The sequence below is a fragment of the Solanum verrucosum genome, unplaced genomic scaffold (assembly GCF_900185275.1).
Source record: "Solanum verrucosum unplaced genomic scaffold, falcon-dt-bn FXZP01000189.1, whole genome shotgun sequence".
NCBI lineage: Eukaryota > Viridiplantae > Streptophyta > Magnoliopsida > Solanales > Solanaceae > Solanum > Solanum verrucosum.
In genome coordinates, this window is record NW_026020814.1 from 1,831,459 (window position 1) to 1,841,438 (window position 9,980).

Below are 9,980 nucleotides of genomic sequence, written 5' to 3' on the forward strand. Positions count from 1 at the left end.
AAGAATGTATCACATAAGCTTTTTGAACCCAAATACAATGTCAATGGATTTTCAGAGATAAAAATATGATCAAGGTTGTTTAAAAATTAGTAATATCGTTGGATTTGATTGATGTACAATTAAGTTTCCTGAAATATGATCAAACTAAGTTGTTTGATCATAAATTTAGAATTTAAAACTTGAAAATCTAAGGTTTTGAAATTGTGATTATTAGAATTTGAAACTATGTTTAGACATGAATTCTACTTGAAAAAATATTGAAGTTTTGCGAGTGGACTTTGAAAGTCCTAGAAATTCAAAATTTAATTAAATTTCATGATCAAATAGATATTTAAAAATATATTTTTTTAAATTATGATCAAATGCTAACTAAAATTAGTTATCTGATCCTATTTCATTTCAATATGCAAGTTCATAAATTAATTATTATCCATCATAGATATTACATGTTAACAAAGCCCTATTGTTATTTGCTAAAATTAATTAGACACAAAACAAAGCAATAACGTGTTACTTTCTGTCTCCATGTATATTTCTCTTTATGAGCCCGTTCCAATTATAGCCTCGTTAAAGTAACATAATTTTGCTTTAGATTTAAATGATGTATTGACAAGTTAAAGTCTTTTTTACCATTAGCACAGTTTTGCCAATGACAAATACAACATATATATCGAGTGTAGTTTCATAAAAGGGGATTAGGGAGACTAGAGTACGTATATAAATTTTATTCTTACCTCAGAGATAGAGAAATTATGTAACGACACGTTCCCGTCGTTATAGAAAAGCCAACGGGGGGAAATTTGAGGCCGAAAAACTTTTTTGTAGTAATTGGATTTTCCCAATCTTGTCCAGATTTGGACGAAATTGGAGTCATTGAGGTGTAGGGAAATTTGGTAACAATCGGGGTGAATCATTTATGATTTTGATTACATGAGTAGTTAGATAACTCGTTAAGGAATCCGTATGACTTTACGGAATTGAATTCGGGCGAGTAGAACTCCTTGAATCGATCTTAGCGTAAAGGGTATTTACTGAGCGTCGTAGGTTAGAGGTGTGTTGTGAAATGAGAATTTTGGAATTCTTTAAATAACTCTCTGTCTCGAGAATGCCGCTTTGGCGTTGGGTTTTGCCACTGTGGTGGACCCGACGCGAATTAAAGTCATTAATAAACCCCTAAACGACCTCATTATGCACTTTTCAACTTTTAGAGCTAAGGAATGACCCCCAGGCGACTCATACTTGTTTTTCACCATTCTTGAGGCTAAAGGTAAACTTTTCACTCCCCGAATCCGTTTTGAATATTGATGGGGGAGGGTTTTGTTATAGATTCTATGGTGGAAACAACCATAAATTGGATAATTGAGATCATGAGTTTGATCTAGGGTTCATAGAATTGTTAGTAATCTGGGTAATTAATGATTATTTATTGATTCCCATATTATATTGATTGTTTTTAGACCAAAAACAAGCGGAACGAATCCGGAAAGGGAAGGATCAAGTTTCTTAGGGTTTCAAGCTTGTTTCGAGGTAGGTGATGGTTGTGATTCTATGATTGTGTGATGTATGCTTGTTCTTACTTCATTATGATACTTGTATATGTATAAATGTTGCAATGTTGATCACACTTGTTGTAAATGAGATAGAGAATTGATGAATGTCATGAAATCATGACTTAAATGTATGATCTTGATGATATACTGTGATTGTGATTGTGGTGTGTGAATGAGATTGGTTGCCACGTTCCGGCATAACTAACTTGGATCGGTTGCCACGTTCCGGCATAACTAACTTGGATCGGTTGCCACGTTCCGGCATAAATATGAGATCGGTTGCCACGTTTCGGCATGCTAACTCTTTGGGTTTGGGTTCCATGAGAGGACCAATGATTTGATATAAAGTGTGAAGTTGTTCGTTGTTCGTAAATGTTGATAATATTGTATATGCTAATATATATGCATGTGATTATAATGTTGTCTTGACTTGCTTATGTTGCACTAGTGGGATAGCCGCGTGATCCTACCAGTACACTGTGGTTGTGTACTAATTCTGCACTTGCTCTTATTTTTGTTGAGTACAGGGCATCTTCAAGCGGCTATTGACAGACCTCGCTTTGTAGATCATCAGTGATCGTCGCTTCGAATTCAAGGGTGAGCCAATTCTTTCGGGCAGCCATGGAGGTTTCTTTCGTCTATGTCCACCATTTTCGAACTTAGACATTTGTTTTAGCTAGTTGATTAGTTCATTAGTTGGGGTTGTATCCCTTTCTTGTTTAGACTTGGTTCATTGTTAGATGTTTTGGTACATTGACTTTCAAGTTCTAGGTTATTCTTCCGCATTGTTAGTTATTATTGTTAGACTTTTGTTAGAGTTTATGGGACCTCTATTTTTATTTCCTTAGTGTTTGATTTAAATGCCTTAGTATTTAGATTATTTGCTTGGTTTGGGTTGTAGTAGTGGTTCTCTCACCGGAGTGTTAGTGTTGGTGTCAATCACAACGATCTGGATCGTGACAAGTTATTTCTGATAAATCATCGTCTTAAGGAAAAACAGTTCAAAGCAGTCATGGAAAAAGAAGTACACTAATAGAAGTGAAAGCATAACCAAATATTCATGTGATCAATAGTAACTACAACAGCTAATACGATAAAACAAGAAACTAAAAAAGCAATTCTATAACTAATACGTACTTACTAACCGTGGGTAATAATTTGCAAGGGTACTCCATATATTAGGCACAAATCAATTTTGAATCAGATCTGATAACACTCGAGTGCGCTACTTAGAATAACTTTTCCTCCTTTAGGGTATTCTAACTTGCCTTTTCTTATTTATCACCCAAAGGATTTTGTCCTATAAATAAGCTCTTGCATGGGAATAAAGATCATATCTCATTTTTCTCACCTGCAACACACAATTTCAGATGGAGAGTTCAATATACATCTTTCTTGCTTTCCATCCCAAAATTCTCGCATTATTAATATTTTTACTTTCTATATTATCTTTGGCTTTGTTTTATTTTGGTTACTCCGATCTAGCCAAAAAGAAAAATAAATTTAATCGAACTTAATTCACTTATCTTCAATTCAATGTTTACAAATATAGCTTAATTTGTACCCACTCAAATTTGCCGACAAACAATCCAAATCTGTCCTTCATATAACAACAACAAAAAAACGAAGAAAGATGAGTGATAGATAAACAAGTTGGCAAAGTGCGTGGTACTCCTTCTGTTTTAATTTATATGACATACACTTTTTTTTCCGTCAGTTATAAAAAGAATTGACACATTTATATATTTAGTGATAATTTAATTTTGTAAATATTTATTTTACATTTAATGACATGATTTATAACTACACAAATATTATGACTTATTTTAAATCACAAGTTTCAAAAGTTTTTTCTTTCTTTCTTAAATTTCGTATCCAATCAAATTTAAAAATAATATTTACCACTATTAGGAGGAAGTAAAAATGAGGTAACATCCAATATATATACAAATATAAAAGGAAAAGACGATTGGCAAGTTGTCACTTGTCGATGTAAGAAGGTAAAATATCAACATCACAAAATTAAAGTTGGGTGAATTAAAATTCAAACTTTAATCCCACTGAATTTCTACGAAACCACTGCTACGTACGTTCTACCAAATAAATAAACTATAACCACTTTAATCAATTAAAATATTCAAAGTGTCGGTACACTGTCTCTTTTTTAAAAGTTAATTAATTATAGACAAACTTCAAAATAATATATATTCTTGTTTGCCCTCAAGAGAAGCTAGGGAACCCTAGCAATACTTAAGTAGTTAATTGATGAAATCATATGCTACTTATTTTGTTTGACATCAATTCCATTTATAGAGTGATCATGGTATTATTTTTAGTATGTTTTAAACTACCAAATAAAAAAATTACTTTACTACTTTTCAAGCAATTTTTGAATCTATTTATTTTATTTTAAAAAAGAATTTGATGTTTGAAATTCATTAGTTCAATTAATCTGAATTTGTTGTTGTTAGATTCTTGAGAAATACTGCAATTCTAATCAAAAGTGCTTTCAGAGAGTAAGCATTTTGACTAAATTCTTTGGAAAGTTTTTTGTTAGTTGTTTGTATTTGACCATGTTTTAAATGTCAAATTACAAAAAAATAAAAAATTATTACTAATTAATTTGGTAATTAAAATTTTTATATGGATATTTTATTCTTAAAAAGGTAATTCAAAGCAAATATTTCTTCCAACATTTATTACTATTTACAAACACTTATTTTTCGTCAAAAACTTAGCTAAACACCTTGATAAAAAAAAAAAAACTTTTATCCTGTTAAGAAACTAGCAAATAAACTATAAAATTTCTCTATTACATCCCTCAAAACTTGTGATATAATAGTTTACAAATGAGATGTAATACATACTAATTATGAAAATAAAATACTCCATAGTCCATAATAATAATAATAATAATAATAATAGTCAACAGACAAAGCAAATAACGACCGGCCCCTATACATTGACCTTTTTATACACACAAGTGGGTTGTACCGTCTCAATCGGACCACGGTATTAACACAGAAAAATAGAGGACCACGTGGAATCACAGCAACGGTCTTAAAATTGACACGTGGACTTGATAGCAAAAGCTGCGCTCATCCAGCCGTCCAAAAGTGTCGGTGGAGATTTGGCATGGCTTCCAAGAGAGGTAATGTTAAAGATACGGTCACCGTCGAGTGCGGGTCGGGCTTTGATGGTAACTTGACACGTGTAATTAAAGTGGAGGAATAGAATTTCATAAGGGTAACATCGTAATTCAGATACAGTAATATTTTTAGAAGAAATTCGGATAAACCCCTTAACCAAAGCTAACTCCGCTCCTATACATAGGTGTTATTGTTTTGTATCGTTGGCAATGGTACGTTGACATTGTACTTAAAAAATGAAAATTACTATAATTTTTTTTGAAAAATTACTATAATCTTATAAAATAATTGTCATCGATCTTAAATTTAACAATATTGGTACAATTTGACATAATACTCTTTATAATTGATTTTTATATAATTAGTTTCGCCTATTAATTATTATAAACCTTTACTTGTATGTATACTTGTTAGGAGTGATTTTTATTTTTAAGTAATCTAAAAATGTAAAAATCTTCTCTCAGTTAGTACTTTCTTTGTTTTCTTATTCACTTTAATCTTTATATGCTTCTCCTAAACAATATAGTTAATATGATTAATTTATATTAATTAATTATAGTCTTAAAATATTTTATTTTTTTCAAAAGGGGGAAGTAATATATAAAGTTTAAACTAGTATCTTTTCAGTCTGAATGACAATTGGGTCCCTAGTACATTAACTTTTGGAGACTAGACATGAAGGCTGCTAAACATACATAAATTATAAATTTAACTGATAAAAGACAAAAACATTACCTCATTTAGACTACTTTTTATTTTCTTAGGTAAAATTTTCTTTTGTTAAAATTTAAATTAAAAAGATTGGGAAAAAATTGATTGTAGTATATTATTTGAAGAAAAAGTCTTCCTCACACATGGACAAATTGTCAAAAAATATACTGTGCCAAAAAGCTGGATGCCATGTTGGTGATTTTTTATGGTCAATTCAAAGCTCTTTAAATAATGCATTTATTTAAAATTTAGTAAAGGAATAAATAAAACTGTAGACCAACTTAATTTTTTTGTCAAAGAAAAGGTAAGTAGAATTAATTAATACCCAAGTGATTAATTTCTCTTTAGAGGAGTTAAATTAGGAAAGTGTTTTAATATTTTAGCCAAATTGGTTCAATGAAGTTGACCAAACTATTCACCTTATCCGCAGTTACCAAAATACTTTATTATTAATCGTGTCATAATTTAGTGAATCAAATTCATATACACAATAAAAATTTTTGCAATCGTTTTGGTAAAAATGTAAAATAAAATAAAAAATAAGAAAGACAAAGGCGACGCCTGAACTAAACCTCAAAAACCTCTGTTAGTGTAAGGGATTTTCCAACTGTTTAAAAATTTCATTTTTGACAATTTTTGTCTCTCTCTTTTTTTTTTCGTGCAAAATTAGGTAAAATCTTAAATATGTTGCTTAGTTTTCTAGATTGTATTTTATATCAAACATGATAATTTTCCAATAGATTTTAAACACAAGGCTTTTGGCAGCTTCTCTGTCTGCATCCCTTTATTTTTTCTTATATATTTGTCATGACTGACTTACTCTAGAAATATACATGTATAAAGTGATGCCCTACCAATAATTAAACAGACTACCAAAGTTCAATTCTTTTTTATTAGTATTATTATTATTATTATATAATGTAAATGTGTAGTAGAGTTCTCACCCTATTTTCTTCTGTTTGCTGTCCATTCAATTATTTATACATTTTTGTAGTATCGTATATTTTCCATCTCTCTCTGTCCCCCATCTTCTTCCAGCCTTCTCCACGCACAAAAAAAACAACCAATCAAAAGAGAGAAAAATATTAGTTTTTTTTTGTTTCTGATCTATTTCAAGTTTTCAACATTGATACTAAAATTCATTCTTTGCCATTATTTCGATCGGATAAATCGATTTATTTTGCGATTTGTACCGATAGTTTGGCTATTTTTGGTAATTTTGGCTGCTTACCCATTTGATTCTTTAACGAGATCTACCATTTTTCTATTTCTACGGCATTTATCGCCAACAGAGTTTTCTTGATTCTCCGGTTAGAATTTGTTATTTCGTTTTGCTTGTGTTTGGTATTGATTCTTTTCTTTCTTTGCTTAAAGCGGTTAATAGACAAGTAATAATAGCTGGAAAGTTTGGCAGCAGTGCGTCTAGTGTTTTGCTGTTCCTCTTCTTTTCTTCACGCGTGGCGTTCGTCTTAATGCTAAAACTCTGTTTTCTAACTGGTTTTGGAAATGGATATGTACTGTGAAGTCAATACTTTGATCTGATTTCTTAAAAATTCAACGTCAGCAAATATTTAAATTTATTAATCCCCTCTGTTTTACCATTACGAAAAAAAAATATGATGCGAATGAAGACCAAAACCACCGCTATGCCTCCGATGATGAACGACAATTCCGCCGCCGGTAGAGACCGTACCGCTGCCGACAACGAATGGGAAGTCCGACCCGGTGGAATGTTGGTTCAGAAGCGTAACCCGGATTCGGAAAACCGTCCTCCTCCACCTCCGATTCGGGTCCGGGTCAAGTATGGCTCAATTTACCATGAAATCAATATCAGTCCTCAAGCAACTTTTGGTAAGTGAAACTAATTTTTTTTTTTTTTTTTAAAGTTTATTATTATTGAATTTACATTATTGTTATGGAATTGTTGAAGGGGAATTGAAGAAGATGTTAACGGGGCCGACAGGGCTGCACCACCAAGATCAGAAGTTGTTGTACAAAGACAAAGAAAGAGACAACAATGCTTTCCTTGATATTTCTGGTGTTAAGGATAAGTCGAAGATTGTTGTAGTTGAAGATCCACTTTGCCAAGAAAAACGGTACCTTGAGTTGAGAAAGAATGCTAAGATGGAGAAGGCTGCTAAAACTATAGCAGACATCAGTTTTGAAGTCGACAGGCTTGCTGGACAGGTAAAAATTCATTTTAAATAAGATGGGTTCAATTCTTTGTACTGTCGGTCGGTGTATATACGTAAAGTCTTTTATATTATTGGTCTAGTCTTAAAGATAGATAATATATTCATTTTATTTATGTTTGGATTGCTTAGGTGTCTGCATTTGAATCGATAATTTCCAAAGGTGCAAAAGTTGTAGAGAAGGATTTGGTTAAAGTGATTGAGTTATTGATGAATCAATTACTTAAATTGGATGGAATTGCAGCTGAAGGTGATGTTAAATTGCAGAGGAAAATGCAGGTAATTAGCTTAATTTCTGCACTGGCAGAGCGATTTGAGCTTTTCGATTCGTTGCTATTGGAATGGACTAAAATATGGTGTCTGTTTTTGCACAGGTGAAAAGAGTGCAAAAATATGTCGAAACACTAGATGTGTTGAAGATGAAAAATTCAGCACCATCGAGCAACGGGAATCACATTCCGAAACAGGAATCCTCCCCGTCTCCTCAACAGCACCAGCACCAGCACCAGCACCAGCGTAGGTATTCCAACGAGCAAGCATCGTCCCCTGTTCAAAACCAGAACGGCAGGCATTCATTCGCCAATTCGCCTACACAAGCTAAGCATCAGGAGCCGTCCAGGCACTCAGCCTCGGGTTCTGTTGTCATAACTACACAGTGGGAAACATTTGATCCCGCACCAGGGCCATTACTGGATCATTACTCAACCACAACGCCAAGCAATAATAATCATGCTTCCTCTGCTCAACCTCGATTCAATTGGGATTTGCTCTGAAAAAAGAGTAGTAAGTCTTAGTAGAAAAAGAAGAAGTTATCTTTGCTTATTAGTTTAAAGGACTGTTTGGGTGTGAAATTTCTTGTTTTCACAAGTTGGTTTGGTTGGTACCTATTCTCCAATTATTTTTTGTATGTAGAGTCCTTGTTAGATTCCCCTGTTTCATATGATCATCTACTTGAGACCAATAATTGGGAGTCTACTACATAAGGTTCCATCATGCTATATCACCAATTTCCAAATTGTAATGTTTTGTCTTGTTGATAGACCATGATATAATAGGAGGCATTCATATGTAGAATGTTGATACTATGAATATGAGTAGCAAAAAAAAAAAAAAAACATTTGCATTTTGCTCAATTAAAGTATCTATCTTTTTTTTTTTTACTTTGTTAAAGTTAAGCTAAGCTAGAATGTGAATCTTCTAGCAACTTAGATTTTAATGATTGATCTTTATTCCTTGCTTGTTGTGAAGGGTGCAAAATGACAAAAGGGAACATGAACTAGTTGGATTTCTTGTAATTGATTAACTAACACATCCAAATGATAGAAGGTAAGTGGGGGGTGTTGGGAAAAAGGAAAATGATGACCATGTGTTTAGTTTAACCATTAAAATAAACAGCTTCTTGATATCTAGATCTAATGATTATTAGTCTAAGGTGGTTTTTTACTTTGTGGTTCTTTCACCATTCTGTTTTCCAATGTTGCATCTTATATCTATGTTTCACCTTGAGGTTTTATACTTTTATAATCCATTTGCTTCTTGAGCTTGGTTAGATTGAGTACCTTCCCTTCTTTCTCCCAAAAAGGAAAAAAGTACCGCGAAGCATCCCGCGTTTATGCATGGTGTTTGTTGGCAGACATACAAAAGAAATAAATCATACGAAGATAACTTTACTATAGTTCCAAGACTTCTTTTTCCTTTTGGTTGTCCAAAAGCGAGAAACGATTAGGGTAGTTTAAGTAAATATCATCATACTACTTTTTCACTTAGTAATTACATAGAGAATCTTACAAATATTCACATACTATATCTAGCGTATTTTAAAAAATAGAAAAACGATGGCAGCATGATTTAAGTAGAGTATTGATATTTCTAAAATTTAGCATTAAATAATAACCGATTCCTAAAAATAGATGAATGTAATCATTACTCCACTTTCTGGATTTGTTTGAAAATTAATTTTCTAAATCCATAGTAGAACAAACTACAATATTCTGTTTTAAAAATATTGTATTCAATTCAAAACTATAGTGTTTCTATTAACAAAATAAAATAAAGTATTCAAACCACAATTAGAATATTATTTTTTTAAAAAAAAACTATAACATTTAAAAAAACTTAAATGTTCAATTCAAAACCACAATATTCAAATTGAAAAACCAGTATTAAACAAAAAGTAGAACATTCTGATCAATTTTTAAATTTAAATTGAAGTAGTTAACATTCAATTACAAACTATAGTGTTTTATATTCAAATATTGAGTCTGGGAACTTTCATAAAATATATATATAGAGGAACTGATTAAATATTTTTTATCGATTTTATTGGGAAATTATAGTTTTTAAGGATGATAAAAGAAACTGACGAGGTAAAACAGGTT

General features: G+C 31.7%; 1 protein-coding gene across 1 annotated transcript; it reads left to right on the top strand.

Moving 5' to 3' along the window:
- The first annotated feature begins 6,359 nt into the window (after nucleotides 1-6,359).
- LOC125813230 (BAG family molecular chaperone regulator 1) lies at nucleotides 6,360-8,691 on the top strand. The gene is made up of 4 exons (XM_049492711.1): nucleotides 6,360-7,261; nucleotides 7,341-7,597; nucleotides 7,735-7,881; nucleotides 7,977-8,691. Exons 1-4 carry the CDS (start codon nucleotides 7,027-7,029, stop codon nucleotides 8,373-8,375), a joined length of 1,038 nt encoding a protein of 345 aa, XP_049348668.1. The 5' UTR covers nucleotides 6,360-7,026; the 3' UTR covers nucleotides 8,376-8,691.
- The last annotated feature ends 1,289 nt before the right edge of the window (nucleotides 8,692-9,980 follow it).